This window comes from Physcomitrium patens, chromosome 19 (assembly GCF_059467195.1).
Source record: "Physcomitrium patens ecotype Gransden chromosome 19, ASM5946719v1, whole genome shotgun sequence".
NCBI classification, from domain to species: Eukaryota; Viridiplantae; Streptophyta; class Bryopsida; order Funariales; family Funariaceae; genus Physcomitrium; species Physcomitrium patens.
In genome coordinates, this window is record NC_143428.1 from 1,618,253 (window position 1) to 1,636,797 (window position 18,545).

General features: G+C 36.3%; 3 protein-coding genes and 1 pseudogene across 8 annotated transcripts in view; 2 read left to right on the top strand and 2 right to left on the bottom strand.

Annotated features, from left to right (window-relative positions):
* The first annotated feature begins 31 nt into the window (after positions 1 to 31).
* Positions 32 to 6,417, top strand: LOC112272733 (protein DETOXIFICATION 46, chloroplastic). 3 transcript variants are annotated; one of them, XM_024500791.3, is made up of 14 exons: positions 32 to 309; positions 837 to 1,153; positions 1,502 to 1,547; positions 1,930 to 2,005; positions 2,204 to 2,315; positions 2,504 to 2,599; positions 2,912 to 3,074; positions 3,425 to 3,563; positions 4,001 to 4,226; positions 4,383 to 4,460; positions 4,688 to 4,774; positions 4,859 to 5,075; positions 5,398 to 5,576; positions 5,791 to 6,417. In XM_024500791.3, exons 2-14 carry the CDS (start codon positions 911 to 913, stop codon positions 5,854 to 5,856), a joined length of 1,728 nt encoding a protein of 575 aa, XP_024356559.1. In that variant the 5' UTR covers positions 32 to 309; positions 837 to 910; the 3' UTR covers positions 5,857 to 6,417. The 3 variants fall into 3 exon arrangements, 2 of the variants coding, with proteins under 2 accessions (XP_024356559.1, XP_024356557.1); XR_016498760.1 differs by having other exon boundaries at positions 75 to 309; positions 822 to 1,153; positions 4,859 to 5,162; XM_024500789.2 differs by having other exon boundaries at positions 75 to 309; positions 822 to 1,153.
* A 4,636-nt stretch (positions 6,418 to 11,053) lies between these two features.
* On the bottom strand, positions 11,054 to 12,951 carry LOC112295825 (cytochrome c). Its single transcript, XM_024547808.3, has 3 exons — positions 12,735 to 12,951; positions 11,657 to 11,790; positions 11,054 to 11,315 (listed from the first exon to the last, which is right to left on the bottom strand). Exons 1-3 carry the CDS (start codon positions 12,844 to 12,846, stop codon positions 11,220 to 11,222), a joined length of 342 nt encoding a protein of 113 aa, XP_024403576.1. The 5' UTR covers positions 12,847 to 12,951; the 3' UTR covers positions 11,054 to 11,219.
* A 2,651-nt stretch (positions 12,952 to 15,602) lies between these two features.
* LOC112295811 (uncharacterized) lies at positions 15,603 to 18,206 on the bottom strand. Of its 3 annotated transcripts, none has more exons than XR_002973738.3 (3): positions 16,907 to 18,117; positions 16,165 to 16,793; positions 15,603 to 15,947 (listed from the first exon to the last, which is right to left on the bottom strand). XR_002973738.3 is itself a non-coding variant. In XM_024547784.3 (2 exons), exons 1-2 carry the CDS (start codon positions 17,954 to 17,956, stop codon positions 16,215 to 16,217), a joined length of 1,629 nt encoding a protein of 542 aa, XP_024403552.1. In that variant the 5' UTR covers positions 17,957 to 18,206; the 3' UTR covers positions 15,868 to 16,214. The 3 variants fall into 3 exon arrangements, 1 of the variants encoding a protein (XP_024403552.1); XR_002973737.3 differs by having other exon boundaries at positions 15,603 to 16,046; XM_024547784.3 differs by having other exon boundaries at positions 15,868 to 16,793; positions 16,907 to 18,206.
* LOC112295931 (uncharacterized) overlaps positions 17,955 to 18,545 on the top strand; it is a 29,984-nt pseudogene continuing 29,393 nt past the window's right edge. Inside the window, exon 1 of the transcript XR_016498426.1 lies at positions 17,955 to 18,195. The product of XR_016498426.1 is annotated as an uncharacterized LOC112295931 (transcript). The remainder of the gene's footprint in view (positions 18,196 to 18,545) is intronic.

Here is an 18,545-nt window from a genome sequence, read left to right on the forward strand (position 1 = left end):
ATTTTATTTGGGTCGGTTCGGGAGTGAGGGATGAGATGGTCGCTATACCATCCTGAGTTAGTGCCGTTATTCTTGTCCTCCGTATGAACCCTCCATGAAGCTTTTGGTTTGAGGCAATTCGCTACGTCGAGGATATGAGCGTTAAATTTGCACTATGATGGATTAGAGTTACGATTCCTTGCTGTGTCCTGAGGTGCGCAAGTGGTTGAGTTTCGGAGTAAGGAGTTTCCTGGCGATTAGGGGTGCTGTTTGCGTTTGTGGGGTGATCACTGCGACTCAACGGCGGGTTGGCCAATTTTACATCGAGAGGTGAAATTCTTATGAGTTCATATTTTTATTCACTACGTGTAGCGAGTGCCGGATTTTGATCCTAAACCAGATTAATAGGTCTTCTACAAAGCGTTGCCACACTGTCTGTGAGATGTTTTTGTAATATTCTTCTGGCATAAAGTTATCATGGCTTGAACTTCAAGCTCTCAATTTACTCAATGGAATGAGCATGCTCCGTCAGATATTTAATCAGAGATTCCTGGATGATTTCGAATTTTCCCGTTATCATTATCAATGTATCTTCAATTGTTGTAGCGATTCTTGCTATTTCGCATTCATTGTGCATTGACCTTTCTATGTGCTTCTGGACAGCGGAATTTGCGCTTGAGATGATGATAGATTGTCTGTAACAGGTTCTCTCACAATATTTTGCAGTTTAAGATGTATCCCATCTGAAAGGATATATGGTTTCACAAGCCTGATCCATTGTATGTTCTCTCTGATTCTCGTCAAACCCAGTTCCTTATTCAATCTCTCCGTCACCTTGGCAGTCGTATTTAATGCAGACACTGCGCATTGGATGATCGACGTTTAAAAATTTCTTGCCCAGTCAATAACAACTTCCTCCATAAGCGAATTTATGCACGAGGTAGTGCACACAATCATGCAGAGCATGGTGGGCATTCAGTTTTCCCGACCTTCAAGTCCTTCAAGATGCATCTCAATCGGGTCGTGCCCGAGCTTCCAACCCCCTCGCAGAATCCCCTACTACCTTGGAACTCCGACCTTCCAATCCGCCAGGAAGTTTGCAAAATTTATCCCTCTGACTCCCAAGGCCATGCACTCAGAGCATTCTGCAGGAGAAGAGATGGTCAATCTGCAGGTACGAATTGAGTTTGATAATTCTGATTCGTAACGGCAGTTGAGTATACAATTCTGGAGGGGTAGTGCAACCATTCGACGCCATCGTCCAATCTGTATCGCTTGCTGGACGCTCTCTCGTGCAACATTTTTTTGTTGCTATTTACATCTATTAAATATAGGCGTATTGGTGTGATTGGGATACAACCCCTGTCTAGCAGATGAAGTGCAGCTTAGTGTGAAGTTGCTTGCAAATTGTTCCTGATTTGCTTGGCTTTGCATGTATCGCTCTGATTTTCCTTCATTATGATTGAGGAATATTGACTTGTATACAAAAAGAGCTTGGGTGTAATTACTTGACTGTTTGCAGCCGGGAGATGATTCAACTTCGAAAGATCTAGATTCAGCTTCGACAGGTCTAAATTCAGAAACCAAGAGTGTGTATTTATTCCTCTTTAGCTTTGTATCCTGGGTAGATGCTTCGCCATATAGATTTCTCACGTTTACTAGTTTTATTTCTAGTCCTCCGTAAATCATTTGCTACAATCGCACTTCCATTTTCCGACTCAATGTTTTGTTTGTCAGTTCAAGTTCATCACACGTTGGCAGTATTTACGTTCAGAATCTCGATTCTTCATTCTGTCGAAAGTCTCATCAGTTCACATAAGGATCAATGTCCCAGCATGCTGTGTGTTGATGGCTCCATAAGATTCAAACAGTTGTCTTTTTTAGCATTTTTTAAGCACCGTATTCTTTGTTCTGAATGGCAAGCTCTCGCCTGTTATCATGGTTAAGCAGGACGAAAAGCAGAAGATGAGGAAGAAAGTGTATTGACGAGCATCGTTAATCTAGCTGTACCTGCTCTTGGTGCTGTGTAGGCTTCATTTTCACTTGCGGTTCATGCTACTCGAATATTACATAAAGCCATTCTGGAAGACATGTGATCCAGCGCTTAGATACATATTTCTGCAGTAATTTGACGCTCTCACTCTGCACTGAGCATACATCACAAGGAATATTAAGTCAAATTCAGCTATTATGATTTAGTGGTTTGTTTGGTATTTTTTGGCAGATTGTCAGACCCCATTATGAGCCTGATTGATACTGGTTGCGTGGGCCAAGTTAGCTCGGTTCATCTTGCTGCACTCGGTCCAAACACATCCATCTTCAACTTCATATTCCAGGTATGAAATAGCTTGTATTATCCCCCATTTGCAACTCAAGCTACCAGCCTGTGATAATTTGAACTCTTACAATTTTTGTTTTACCTCTGGTTTCTGGAGAGTGTATTGGAAGATATGCAGTAATCCATCTTAAGTGTAGATTTCCAAAGTAAGTAACATTATCAACTTATATTTTATTGGCTTGGCAGCTCTTTACGTTCCTAGGATCTGCTACATGTAACTTGCTGGCTGGCATCAATTTGCGTGCTTCTTCTGTTGAAGAACAGAGAACGCAACAACATCAGGTATTCTGAAGCTGCCTTAAGTGTTAAGGGAGTTTTTGGTCTTTAGCGAACAAGGAGCTATTCACAATCATGAAATAATGATATATTAAAGCTTGAATTCAAGTATTTGGTTTACCACGCTGCAAAATAGAGCAGGAGAGAAGCTAATTTGTAACACTCTAGAATGTGGTATTGGGTGAAGTGAATTCTAGTTTTCTCGTCTTTTGTCACTGATGTTCTCGTCACTTTTTGGAATATGCATGCTTGTGGGAGTTTATACACTTTAAAGATCAGATTTTGTTTACAATTTTAATTGTGCAAATTGGTTCACAGGCATCTCAGCTTCTCAACCACGCCCTTTTCTTAGCCGTAACTTTTGGAGTTGGGGTATTTTTTTTGATGGAGGCATTTGCTCCCAAACTATTAGCACTCATGGGCACAGGCCCAGAGTATCTCAAACCTGCGCTTGTTTACCTTCGAGTTCGGGCACTCTCTGGTACAATATCAGTCCAATGGATTTTAATGATGATATATTAAGACTTGGATATATTATCAGTCCAATATTCACGAAGCTGAAATTTAGCTGATCCTTAAGTCCATTTTTGGGATACCTCGGAAGCTCTGAGGGATCTGTGATCTTAAACAATTGCGCTTTTTGGTGGTTTTGATGCATCTGGCGGTTCTGTGATTGTACTTTTTCTTTAAACTTGCTCAGGTCATGAGCTGCTCTGATCTTCTCGCCACTATTTTGATTTAACTTTTTTTTTATTTTTTTTATTTTTTATTATTATTATATTTTGGCTCCGATTCATCTCAGGTGCTTATGGCATGTATTTTGATTTGCAGCTCCAGCTGTTCTGATTTTGATAGTGGGACAAGGTGCTTGTTTGGGGCGTCAAGATGCAACAACTCCTCTGCGAATCAACTCTATGGCAGCTTTCTTAAACCTCATTGGGGACGCCATTTTCACACTTTATCTCGGCTGGTAAGGTTGCGATATTGCACATGATACTTCAGCGCTAAGAATTTTTTACTTCCTCTAATGTAGGAGAAATTATCAGATGATCGTCATATCCTCTATTTTCTGATTATTTTACAATAATATCCTTTGCATTAGCTTGTTTGGTCGATCTAATCTAAAGCTTAAAAGAGGACATGATTACTGAAGTAATTTGATCCTCGGGGTTTAGGGTGCACAAACCAATCTTGATGACAAACTGTCTTAGTGAGGTGTGCACGATGCACACATGTTGGTTATCTGTCACTGATTCTGCGCTGTCAGAGGATACATGGGCAAGATGTATCTAGTTCTCAAGACATCAGGATGATTTAAGTAAGGAATTTAACTTCTAAGATTCGCACGGTGGTTTGTAATTTCTGATGCGTGGTCTTAAAGTGTTCTAACGATTAAGGCATATGTAGGGGAGTTGGAGGAGCTGCCTGGGCAACCCTCCTTTCTCAGTGTGTAGCGGTTATACTATTGGTAAGGAATTTGACGGGAAAGTCTACGCAGCGAATTGAAGGGGAGCAAGATTTTTCACAGGCATTTCCTCTCAAACTGGGATGGTATGGGCTGCCAACATCAGAAAATCTTGGGCCATTTTTGGCTCTAGCAGGCCCCTTAATACTAAGGTCTGTTCTTGGCATGGTATGTATCTGTACTGAGCTTTTAATCCTTCTGTATCTCCGCCATGCATGTTTGGTATCAGGAAGCAGAGACTAAGGTTCTATCCTTGTAGATGTCTTGCCTAAGTACCCTCTGTTAATTAGAGTAAAAGTTTTCTAACTAATCTGGGAATTGCAGACAGTCTATACACTAACAACAAAGGGAGCTGCTCAATTTGGAACTCTGAGCGTAGCGGCACATCAAGTGGCTTTGCAGGTAATGTCCTTTCTTTAGAATTCCATCTGTGTGCTGTGGTGGATTTATCTCTCATTTGTAACTTAGATGCGTTGAGCTGTTTGGTGGATATTAAAATAGATTTATGTCTTGGTGTTAATTCACCTATGCCTAACTTTCTCTCAAAACTTAGGTATCCTTTTGAGTGAACATGGATTGTGAGACGCTCTTTGAAAAGCAATGATGATAAGAACATGTTCTGGTGGCAGGTATTCTGGACATTAAGTTACTTTCCGGAGTCGTTATCCATTGCGGCACAATCATTGGTTGCACGGAATGTGAAAACTAATCCACAGGTAAATGAATGGTAAGCCTATGTGTTGGAAAGTTATTTTTAATGAATGACTGCATGTGTTTAACGTTTTACTTTGCTTCTGCAGAGAGCACAAAAAGTGGCACGGATGCTGTTGGGATTTGGTGGAGTGTTGGGTGTTGCTTTAATGGGGGTTGTAGCCTCCGTGCACTACCTTGGGTCGTCATGGCTTACAGCAGATCCCAATGTGCAACATTTGGTGCAGTCCGTGACCCTGCAAAACATGCTGTGCGAATTACTCTGCTCGCTTGCACTTGTGGTGGAAGGGACTGCTATTGCGGCTGGTGAAAACTACTATTTAACTGTTATCAAGCTCATGCATGTCGCTTAAGTCACCCGTATCAAAGATATGTCGTAATCTAGCGCTCAAAGTACTAGATTGACCCTGAAGATCAAAGTTGGCTGGTTTGGCTACTTTTTTAGTGATATATTCGATAATTGGGTCTTAAAGATTAATGTGTGCAAAAACCATGTTGTCGTGGTGGGATGAATCTATATGCATCTACAGTGGTCAGTTTGGATGTTTTAGAAAAGGGTGTGTAGTCATGTTGGCGGAGATAAGTCAGAATTCAGCATGCTGAACAGACAATTTATTGATGTGCGCAGGTGATTTTGCATATTTGCCGAAAATGCAGTTTCTGAACCTGGGTGGTGTTCTCTTATGTCTCTGGATAACATTTCAGAACAATTTGGGATTAGGAGGCATCTGGTGGTGCCTTGTATTTTACTTCGGGTTTCGTGTCTTCTTCCATTCCTGTTACATTGCCAACCACTGGAGGACGCATGTGAGTTATCTTTTGTCCCGAAATCCCGGTTGCTTGGTCATCTGATTGATGAGGTGTTTAATAAGGAAACGATCTTACTGTTACATAATTATTCCTATGTTTTGTAATTCCAATATTCGAGTGACGAAAGTTTATAATACAATTCGCTTTATTGCATCACACAAGAGTTTTTCGAGTGCTGAATTTGGTGACTGATTTTTATATTGCTGATCAGGTACTGGGAGGTGGATTTCCATCTTCAATTCCTGAAGAGGAGGCTCGAGCATTTCTTGCAACATGATTACTTAGGTCGGGTGTTTGTCAAATATTTCTTTTTTTCCATCCCATTGTCTAATTTTGTCTTCCTTAGCTTTAGATGAACCTTTGAACTTGTTTTTAGACGTGGTCTCAATTTGAAAGCCGCTCCTAAATCAGGTCACTTTCGGACCAAGCAACCAGTCGAAATTATAAGCTCACGCGTTGGTTTCAACTCTAATGTTGAACTCCTCTATCGGTTGAAATCTTGCTCTGTTGCTTGGTCTGAAACGAACTTTATCCTCGGTGAAGATACAGCAGCTGGTAATGAGAATCAGAACCACTTGCTAGTGTTAATTCTGAAGCGCAACTGTGAAGCACTAGTGTTAAGCATTAGTCCCCAATTGATGTAGTTTGTTCGTCAAGAGAGCAGGTTCTTGAGGTGCAGGAATCTTGTCAAGAGATTAGGAAATTCGTTGGAATATGTGGACAACTTTTGCACAGGGTAATGAATTTGACTCGACTGCACACTTTGTGACGACAGGGCTTTAGTACCATACAATGAACTAATTTCTATTTAGTAAAGATTGTCGAAGTTCGCTTGAAATGTTGACATTGATATTGAGTTATCATTAGTTTTGCAGTGATAAAGCATATCTCAGGTTTTTTGTATGGCATTATCTTTACAGACTCAACATGAAGGGTGGTGTTGAGAGTCATGGAACTGCTTGTTTCATGAAATGGAAAGTTTTAGCGATTTGCCTTAACATTTTGTTCTTTCATTATATATCTCCTTTGAGAGGCTTGGAAAACATCGTCTTATACTAATCCTTAGGATAAAGTTCACTATTTTTTTGGTAATTATTATGATGTTGTATGTCTTTTATTGACAATTTCAAGTTAATTTTTCTTTAATTTCCAATTTGTAAGGAGATTAGAACTCCACAATAACTTATAATTACCAATTACAGTTCTTTTTTATTTTTTTTGTTAAAGAATAATTAATCAATGTGATTCTTATATAATGTGTTTAAACTACTTTTATATCAATTTGGTCATAAAATTTTGAAGTATGTCTCTAATCATTTTAAAATTTTAATTTGAACAACTCTTTGTAAATAATTAGAATATTTTTCACATAAAAAATATTATTTAGATACTACACTTGGATATTATAATAATTTAGAATACTTTTTCAGTAACTATTATTGTAATTAGATATATAAAAAATTGACAAGGCTATCTATTTTAGATTCAAGTTTATAAAATAAATTATGTCAATTTTTTACAAAAACACAATTGAATTGTTTTTTAATATAGAAAAATTAATAAGTCAAGTATGTACTAAAGACCATCTAATTAACTATAAAAATCTATTTTTTTATAAATTTCAATTCTAAAAGAAAATAGATTTGATTAAATAGAAATAATAAAATTTTATTAAATACTCTCAATTGGTTTTTAATTGATTGTTAATTTATAATAAAAATATTTTAAAATTATATAATAAATTTATTTTTTAGCTTAATTTTGGCTAATATAAAATTTTATTTATAAAAAATATTATTTATTTATTTTTTATTATCATCTATATATTATATTTTTTCAAGTAAATAATTTTTCTATTCTAATAAGTTTATTTAAACATATCAAGTACATAATATATAAATATTCTAGAGAATTGCTAGATAGATGCATCTTTTTTATTAAATAGATATTTCATACAATGCACTTCTATATACAAAATAATATTATTGTCATATAAACATTAATATCATTGTAAGTGATTAGATGTAACTTATATGATGTTTTTTTGAAAATACATTGAACTTGGTGGTGGAGAATTTGAGTTTTAGATGAGTGGTTTTGGATTTGGTGGCACATGAATGCAAAGAGTATTCACACTAAATCAAAGATGTCCACTTAATGATTTATATAGGAAAAGCAACACTTATTCTTATCACTAACAAATAATATAATAAGATACTAAAAGATTCTATAAATCTTTTTAATCATTCCAAGAAGTCCCTAGTAGATTCTAGTAGATTTAAAAAAGCTTTTGAAAGGTCTTAGAAGGTTCTAAGGAATCTTAGGTGGTTGTAGAAGGTTCTTAGAGACTTGCTTCACCTCTAAGCATTAAGAAAACTTTTCAATGAACTTCCTTAGAAAGGCATAAGTAATAGTGACAAATTGAGAATTATTGTTATTGGAAGTTGTTGACATTTTTAGAAACATTGTGGCCAATTTTTTAAGTACTTGATACATCAAGAAGAAGATTTTGGCAAAAGCTAAAAAGCGATTTGAGACTAATGAGAATTTCAAAGCCTTCATGCAAAATTGAAGGAATGTTGTTCATATTGATAAAGAGGGGAAATTTCAAACCTCTTCAATTCAATTCAAAGAACTAAAACCATTAGAAAGGAAGTTTTTAACTACTAGTAAGAAACTTAGATTCTATATTAGGCTTGCTTTGCTTGTGCATGGACAAAGAAAGTTAAGCATTATAAGCAATTGGTTAGCTCTTGTATAGAAGATAATCACTTGTTTGTAATGGAATGGATTGTACTATCAATTTGGGACTTCGAAGACATATTTGAAAAAATGATTTTACATATAGAAAGTTAAGATCATACCATACATTGTTGTATTATGTGTTGTCTTATTTGAGAATGTATCAAGCACTAGGTTATAGAAGATAGAGTTGAATTTTGCAACTATGCAAGAAATCTTAATAGGTTTTGACTAACTAAGAATAATGTTATCTAGTTTCAACTGAATATTTTTTAATGTCAATATAGAATGCTCAAAAAAACTCTTTTAATAACCACAATCATTTACAAATTCTAATTGCTTGTTGCTTTTATTTTTTTGTAACTTTGAATTTACCTTTCAAATCCTAATCTTAATTAGCAAACTTTAGCAAGGCATAACTTTCAATTTAATTGTTAAAGTTGTATAAAATTTTGTACATGAATATGACTATAAGTCTTTTATAAGATTATAAAAATTCATCCCAATTTAAACTATAATTTGTGTAAAAATACCAAAACACCACACTAATGTCCTTCAACTATAAACTTGAAAGTTGATAAAGAAGTTACTGCAATAAATCATCATTTTTCACTAGTAAACTTTGGCCTAAAATTGGTTTTTAGTTAGTCATTAAGGCTTCTAATCATATACTACGTTTTATTTTATTCCAACTAGTAGATCTTTAAATATTACAAAATCCTAGTCAACCTCAAATTACCCAAAATCTAATACTTTCTTGCACTTATGATTAAATATTACTTATTTGTAATATCATAATGGATTAAATATTACTTATTTGTAATATCATAATGGATTAAATATTACTTATTTTATACACATCTACTACACACAATTGATCATATAATCCAGAAATTCCAACCATAGATGTTGCTCAAAATGTATAAACTAGCAAAAAAGTGCTAATCCTAATTTTATTGTATTAAATCCTAATTTCCAATAAAAATCCAAATTTTGAATAGCTCTTCCAAAGTTATTCCAAAACCAACTAAAACCAAGCCTTTGCCACTAGAACAATCTCAAAGCTTGACAACTCTACAAGTTGATCTCTAAATGTCTTATTATTTATGCCTAAACAACAATTTTAGTGGTTGGGATCTACTTTTGACCATGACTCACAAATATTTGTGTCTTAGACATCAATCCAACCAATCTTAGGGTTCTTTTAGCATCTTAGAATTAATTATATCTACTATTTATCTAATCCACCTTATTTTTATTGTTTTATGGGCTTTCTAAGGTGATAGAAGCATTTTTACAATAAAACACAACGTTAGAGAAAAAATTGCTAACTAACTTTATCCTATTAGATATTAAGAGAAGCAAAATAAAACACAAGACTTTCATAAAGCCTTGTTTAAATGTCTTGAATTCTTGTTGAATTAAGATGATAGAATATTAATTAATAAATCATTTTTATTCATATTTTCTCCCTATGGTTGTATTACAACAGAACAATCTTGTGGAATTGCATGAAAATCCACCAAAAATTTCTTTTTCCATACCAATCCTTTTTGCCACATTATTATCCAAAAAATCTCCTACTATGCTTTGTGCAAGATTCTTAAAGAGTTGAGAAAAAAAAATGACATGATAGGTGACCACACAATCGCAAGTTGCATTAGTTTCTTGCAAACAACAATAGATCTTCCATATTTATATAAACTGAAGGGATTGTTAGACACCAATAAACATCTTCTTTCCAATCATTTTCATTAATGTTGGTAGTTAAAGCCAACTTCATTGGATGAAAAAAATATCATTCAATTCAAGCTTAGAAGGTATACAATTGCAAATTGTTAGATGTTATGACGAACTCTTACCACATCAATAGCTATTGGAGCAACAAGTGAAAAACCTTTCACAAACAAAACAAAATGTAGTGAATCCACAAATTGAATGTACAAGAGGAAGACTTGCTGGTAGTATGGCCTCTCCTCCTTCAAAAACCCAATAGAAACCTTTTGCATTTGAGTTGGTGGAAGGAAAAAAAATAAAAAATAAAAAGAAAAAGAAAAAAGGTTGTGGGGAGTTTGAAGAAATTAGACATAACAAGCACAATTGTCCTCAATTGTTGGGAAGGGGTGTCCACATAATAAAAGAACATGAATATGTATTATACATATTTTGGTAACAAAATTATATCATAAAATTACCAAAGATCAAGCAATTAGTAAATTTCTTGTAATTGAGCCAAACTGTACCACAACAAATGAAAGAAACGATATAGTTTGCAGATTTTCAACGTGGTATGGGTGATACAACAGCAATAATGCGTAATTACCAAAAATGCAACTCAAGCAGATACGTATTTGCAGAATATCCCAATTTGTATGCTTCGTTCAAATAATACATCAAAAGCAAGAGTTAAATTTCTTAAAAGGCTAGAGCTGTTAAAAATTATATCAATATCAAAAACCTCGGAATTGAGATATTAAGCAATTTCTCATTTGAGGATGACATTTTATACCATTTTCTCAAGATTAAACCTATTTGTAACAAGTCACGAGCACCTGGACTGAAGACCTGTCATGAGACTAGAAAGCATGTATCACTTGAAACAGATTCGTTTCTTAGGTATAACATAGTAAGATCATAACGCTTTCCGTTAAATAAAAGTTGTAACAACGGACACGAGCGATAGTATTACCAGAGAAGAAAGAGAGAACAGCCCAAATTTTAAGTTCACAAGATAGAAAGAATCCTATAGCTTTATTGCAGTGTGCTTATCAAAATCGCCCCATGTTGAAAAGAATTGGGCAAATCACTTGGTCCGGACACATTCCAAGTGATCCTGTGTACCTCTGCTAATTTCTACTAGAAGTTGTTGGGTTTCAACACCAAAATTGTCAGTAAAATTTACTCTGAGGTCGACTTCTTCAAATATGCGATAAGATCTGCTCGCTCTTGTGGCTTCTTCAAGCCGGGGAAAACCATCTTGGTGCCAGGAATATACTGAAACCAAAAACAAAGTGATAGTTCTCACGATCAGAAACGCGCATTCACGGGACGTGACTGAATTCAATCGAAGAAGGAACAAACTTTTCATTCAGGCCTTTCCAGCAAGTTATTAAGCGAGAGTATTCATCAATTACGCATGAAACTGTTACATCAGCCTACATTGGCGTTCATAGAAAATACAACAAAAGTATACATAGAAATACTCCAGAAACGAGGCCTCGTCTATTTACATGTGCATTCCAACTAGACTTATATTCCAAGCCCACAAGCACCACTATTTGTTGTAAAATCTACTTTATCATTGAAATCAAAAAAAGGATATTCACAAAAACTACCTTCTTTGGGTTCAATAAATACTCGTACAGCTTCTCTTCTTCCCATTCGACGGCCTTATCTTTGTTGGCTTTAGAGTAGGCATATCCAGGGGTGGTCCCTGAGGTCCTTCCGAATAGACCATGCAGGTTAGGACCTGTAACATAATGTCATTTACATTTAGATCAGCTGATGTTGAAAACATACTCCGACTCGCCAACACAAAAGCGCGTTAAGAGGCAACTCCCAACACTAGAAGAGAAAAATTCGAAACCAAGGAAATTCAGTAGCTACACGTGACCCGTTGGCAAAAATAATGTCCAGCCCCGTCTGGTCCCAGTTACCATGTGCTATATGCAAATTTCAGAGGAATTACTGAGCAAAAATTGCAGTGGTTCATCATTAGCAGGCGCAGCGGTCTGACTGAGCTTCGATATCCAAGTAACCAAACGAGTAACCGTAACTCACTCATTGCTCAACATTCAGATAGAATCAAGCTATCCTTGCTTGGTCCTGATACGATTAACATAATTAAAGACACAACAAAACCTAGAACAACATTAAACACGCAAAACCCAGGGATACAAAATGCTAGTATTTTGTATGTTCAGAAAAGAAAGGCAAGGATAAATCAATTACAGAACACCGGTCATTCAGGGAAATGGGCCGCAAGCTGAGAATCATAACCACGCAACAAAGATCTGAGATAAGATCCACAAAATCACACAAATTACATCCATAGATCTTATTTCGGTCCAATCGACGGAACCGCTTAAGTAATTACATGCTCATCTTCTTCAGACATGTATCAGACGGAGATAGTATTCGTCTGGATTTAACTTTAGACCCTTCCCGAAGAACAACAAGGGACCAAGCATACTATTAATCCGACCATACCGAAAGTCGAACCACATTATCGACACCACTCTAATAGATCCTTTACCCTGAAAGACAGCTACTAGTACTAAACATCATTTAACGAAGAAGAACAAGAGGGGATAATAACAATAACAATAAAAACAAAAACAGAAAAATGTATGCAAAATAACGTTGCCACAAACGGTGCGAACGACAATGCTGCGAAGCAAACAGGGCGCTCACCTTGTTTGTGGCCGGCGGCCTTCTCGACGGCGTGGCACTGTGCGCACTTCGTCTTGAAGATCTTCTCTCCGGCCTTATCATTGCCCTTGGGCGCCTCAGCGAAGGTAGCCATGGCGAAGAAGAAAGGATGCAGAGAAAGGCGAAGGCAGGCAAAACCCTAGGGCTTCGCCGCGGTGAGCTCCAAAACCCGAGCCCTGAAGAAGGAGATGGAGAATGCTGCTAATGGAGCGAAGGCGGCAGCGTGCGGGGTCTGTAAATCGCGGCGACGCTGGCTTGGGACTCCTGGGGAAGCGGCCGCGCCCCGTGCCTGTCGAGAAAGGCCGGGGGGGGTGTGGAGGCCGGGTGGCCCCGGGACCACGCGATCGGACCCGGGAAAGTCGACGTTTTATTGATTTCATTCGTCAGTATCATTTTTCCAATTCTGCGTGAGTTTCATTCATCCAATTCTTGCTTGACTCAGGTTCAACGTGCCTTGACCACGACATATCAGAATACAAAGGGGTTTTGAAAGTATTGGCAGTTTGATAATTGGTTTGTCATATAGGAACAAAAATAAGCTCAAATTGTACATGAATTTTAGAAAATCTTTCTATGCATATATATCCAATTGTAGAAATTGTTGCATGGCAATGAATATAAGATCATCTTACAAATTAATAATAGAAAAAGCTTACCATTTACATCATCACATTAAGATATTTTTTACAAAGTTTGATATTTAGTAATTGTCATCTTATTTTGATGTCAAAGATTGCTAAATTAGGGCATCATATAATTTTTAAAACTAATTTAAAAAAAAATCAGAGCCGATATAATAAAGTAATAATAATAAATAATAAATAATAATAATAAAATGGATTTTCTGCATTAAAAAATGAATGACAGAGTAACAAATGCTATTATTTAAGTTGGTTTTAATAGATTAAAGTAAGCCATGATCACGTTGAAATAAAGAATAATATTTGATACTTAGAAAAGCCAATGAATGTAGTTCAAAATTCAATGGAACCCTAGTTTGATATTCATATTTGTAGATATGTTGTTGATTGAGATATATTTGTGTATAATAGTATTTTTTTTAATCTACTTGCAAAAATAATATCAAAAAATTGTAATATGTTTGGTCTTCAAATGATGTTTAGAATTAATGGTAAGTGCTATGGTTGGTTGATTATTTCTATAAAGTATTATTGTGTGAATGTTGGCACTTGTATAATTTAATATTTAAAGATGTTATTGTAACTAAAAAACTTCTTGGGCTATAATAGAATATTTCATATATTTGGCTTCTACAAAAGTGGTTGTAATTATTAATTCCATATAAGATTTGCATGAAATGAAACCTCATCTAAATTTAAACAAATACCTCTACAAAACTTGTAATTAATCATACCATCAATACATGAAGCAATTGTGTATCCTTTAAATCTAAGATTATATATCTCAATATTGAGTGGTGAAGTGCCTTTATGTTTGTATTAGATACCAAGATTAAAAATAAGAATAATATTATTTATTATATGATATTTTTTAATATTTAAAAAAATTATGAGTATATTATCTCAACTTTGTATATTTTTTAACAAGATTTTCTTTGGTTAAAATGCTAATTATATAAGGGAGTCAAGTTGGACTTGAAAGCTTTGCCAAACTTCAAGATTTGTAACATCTATAGATGATTCTAGAGTTACAATATCTGTTGTAAGTATAGAAGAAGGTATGCAATTATCTATATGAAATTCATATAATGTCTTTATTACATAATCATCCTAAATAAGAGTAATTGAATATTTATAATATTTCTATATTATTTTGATTTTGAAGATATTCTTAAATGTTTATCATATTTCTCAATTGATACTTAGAATCTATAATTCCTTTCATATTTTTTTTTCTTATTAGTTTTTAAGAAATAATAATGATGTTATTAATCTTTAAATATAATAAATTATCCATTAAATGACATGGCATATAAATATATAAAAATGGTAAATTAATTCCAAACTTAGAAAAATAATTAGACATATTGGAAACTTATCCTACAAATTAGACATGTATTTTATAAGTTCGACATGTATCATATGTCATATAAGTCATTGCCAAATAATTCTTTGATAAATAGTATATATATATATATTCATATTATTAATAGTATTACCAAACCTCATTTTTGTACTTAGATAAATAAAACATTGAATTTTGTTTTGCCAAATGATCTCTTATTTTTTAAGTGAATTCTTAGTTATAATGTTAAAAAAACTATTAGTCAATTTGATACATAAGTCAATTTGATACAAGAATATTTTCTAATAGATCTTTAAATTCTCAAGTAAGCTATTTATTTACTTGAGAGTATTACAGATCTATTCTTTGAAATGATAGGCATAAGGGCATCTTCATGTTAATTGAACCAATTCATATTATGACATAAATATTGATTTATTTTAGAATCTACTATTTAAATACATGATGGATTCTTTTCTTAAGCTCCAAATATTCAATTGCTTTACTTTGAATAAATGTACCAAAGCAAGCCTATTCATTTAGTTGCTCTAAAGTTTGATTTGTAATACATATATTGTTAAGTTCAAGCTTCAATTTCTTTTCTTAAATCTTTTTAAGCATATGTAGACTTAAGATCCAACTTTCTTTGTATAAGTGAAGATGTTTTAACCATTACTTATTTTCCTATAGCAAGCATTGCCAATTCTATTTGTAGTACTTAAGTCACCACAAATTTTTTAACAATTTGTTCAAATCCATCAATGATTTAATTGTTAAGAGAAGAAAGCTAAGGAACTTTCTTTAGTTGGCTTTGCATTTGTTCTTGTTTCTTGGTTTCTCAATGTGAAAAATGTGAATCCAACATGGTGATGAATTGTAACACTTAAATTCCATCTTAAATTCCAATGCTTGTTTTCTTACATTTGTTGGCAACCATCCAAAATTTGTTGCATAATGATTGTTAAACTCAACACAAAGACAGTAGAGTGTTCAGTCTTGTGACATGAACCTTGTAGTGAAATTACTTCGTCTTTGTTCATGGTTTGAGTTTAATGAGTATCATTAATGCTACTACATTCACACACTTTCAAAGTTTTTCCAAAGCACAACCAATCCACATTCTTAGATGAAAACTAGAAGTGTGCTTCGAGTAGCATTACCATAGCATTTAAAACCGAAAGCGGCTCACTTTCCAATCTCGCCACCCAGCTGTTCATTTTAAAGATATTCCCAACTTCAGCCTTTTTCGAAGGAATAATGTTAGCAGCTCTCCTAGTCATCTTTCTACCATTTATAACACCATTCAACCTTTACATGCAAGTCGCAACAACATTCCAGTATTAGTGCTTTTTCCGAATCTACTGATAATGAAGCAATACCAACTGCCATCATCGAACCAGCACGGACCCAAAGCTAGTACCAATACCTGCTCGATCTTGATCCGGAATTGCAATCCGAACATTCCGCAGATTCCTCTCAACATCCAGCATGAGCTCTTCGAACCCCAGTGATTAATCTTGCATCCACAAACTGCTTCACCCGACGTGCCAAAGGTCCGTCTACATTTACACCTGTGGCTTTGAACGTCAAAGCGAAGACAACACGGTTAACGTCTCCTGCTACATCAGTTTCATACACATCATCGAATACAGACAGCAATGAAGAGACCACGCCACGATACGACTCGGCTCCATTGGGCACCACATTCATGGCAAGCAAACCTCCCGCGTGAAGAAGAGTCCTGGCAGATGAGAGGAATTTATGTCCTAAGAAACTTGATGGAGGAGAACTCAATTTGCCCCGTGGATCTCCTTCATCGATGTCGACAATCACAGCATGAACTCGATGATCTTCACCTTCACCTGCAGAGACATTCCTACTCTTTTCACAGTTTGAGGATTTGGCTTGGGATCTAGCATCGTCTACTGCGATCTTCCAGGCTAGTTCGTCCACAATTTGAAGCGCATCTCCGACTAAGACTTCCATGTCGACGCCATTTTTCAGGCCGAAATGTCGATGGGCAAGGTCGAGCACAACTCTGTCCATATCCACAGCCTGTGACCACCAAATCATATCACTTCGTATGGTACTTGGACAAATGGGTGAAGGAAAATCAATCTGCAACTTCGGAGTGTGTAAAGACATTGGATTTTGTAGATGTGAAATACCTGTACACGGAACCCTAGGTAGTTTTGCAGAAAAATTGGAAGTGCACCACCACCAACCCCAAGTGCCAAGACCTTGGCCTTGTCGCCACGCTCCACACAGGATTCAATGCAGGATGCCGCAAGAACTAAGCCTGCCACAATTGGTGGAAGATACTTGTGTACTAACTTACTATGATCGATTTGGAAGCCAGTCAATGTGTCTTCACAAAATGCTCCTGCTGATACCGTAATAATCCCGGTGTTGACGTTGCCGTCGTCAGAAATCGTCGTTCGAGGATCTTTTAGGGTTTGAGGATTACCGAAAAGATGAGATTCAGTCTGGATCAAATTAGGCATACGCTTAAACCGCAACCGACGTCGGTACACCACTCTCTCTAATTTTCTGCACCCTCTACTGCCCATTCTATGTGAACACTCAGCCGATGGCAGAGCGCTACTTTCAGATTCCAGGAGTTCAACGTCCGAATCATCTAAGACGACATCTTCAACCACCATTGCACCTGTCAAAGATGAATTTGATTCTTCGACTACAACACGATGGATGATGTTGTCGGAATACCCAACAAACGGAACAACGGGAATTCTGCCACCCCTGAAGCAAACTCTTGGGGCGAGTGCAACAACGAGAGAACCCAATCTTGCCTTGAGAGCTTCATCCTCGCATTGCAAACAACTGGGCCGATATGTGGTTCCCTTGAGCCTCGTCACATGACGCCTTTCTTCGAGGCTCGCTTGACCTCCCGATTGGCCACTGACACCCTGATTTTTAGTCCCATCAACTACCGATGATGTCAAGTTCCTCTGCACGATGACCATTCTCGAGACTTCAGCATTAACCAGGAGCTGCCATTGCCCACCCTCGGAGCTATACACCCAGTCGTCTTCTTCCCCATCAGGCACCAGCATAGCAGCACAAGTCACTGTCTCCCAACGAATGGTCGAGTCCAAAACCGCAACGCTCACGGTCTCATCGGCACGAATGGGGAAATCAAACACAATTCGTCGCCCAGGGTGGAGATTCTCGAATGCACGCGGCTCAAGCTGATCCATGGCAATCCAGCCCTCACCTTCACGCGCTCTAAGATGCCTTCACCGCTGCTGCAAGCATGGAGAACATACAAACTCCCTCGCATTGAACTCAGTCCCCGAATCCACCAAAATCTGTTCGAAATTCAGCACCGACAACTTGGCTGCAATTCAACGGACTGAACACAACAACAAGCAAGCGAGAAAACTCCCCCAGAGTAAACACACCGACTCGGCCGATCTCGTTACAACCAGTTTGGCCGGTCATCTATTACATCCAGCCATTTAGTATTTAGTTGTAACTACGCCCCCCAACCTTCCAACTACTCCTGTTTCTTCTTTTTCTTTGATGTGTTCAAACCATAACTTTTTAAAGACTAGGCAAAGTTTTTAAAAATGTAGTGTCTCTTCATTGGCTGTGAAAGAATACTAAGTGCTTTCACTAGGGTAGGGTGGTAAGAGAGGTGTTGCCCATTGGGGAGAGAGAGTTGAGGGTGAAGAGAAAAATTAAAAAGAATGCAAATACCTCACAAATACTAAAAGCACAAGTTTTGGAGCTTAATTCCATGACCTCATGCATCTATGTCTATTTCTTTTCTACTATCTTTAATCT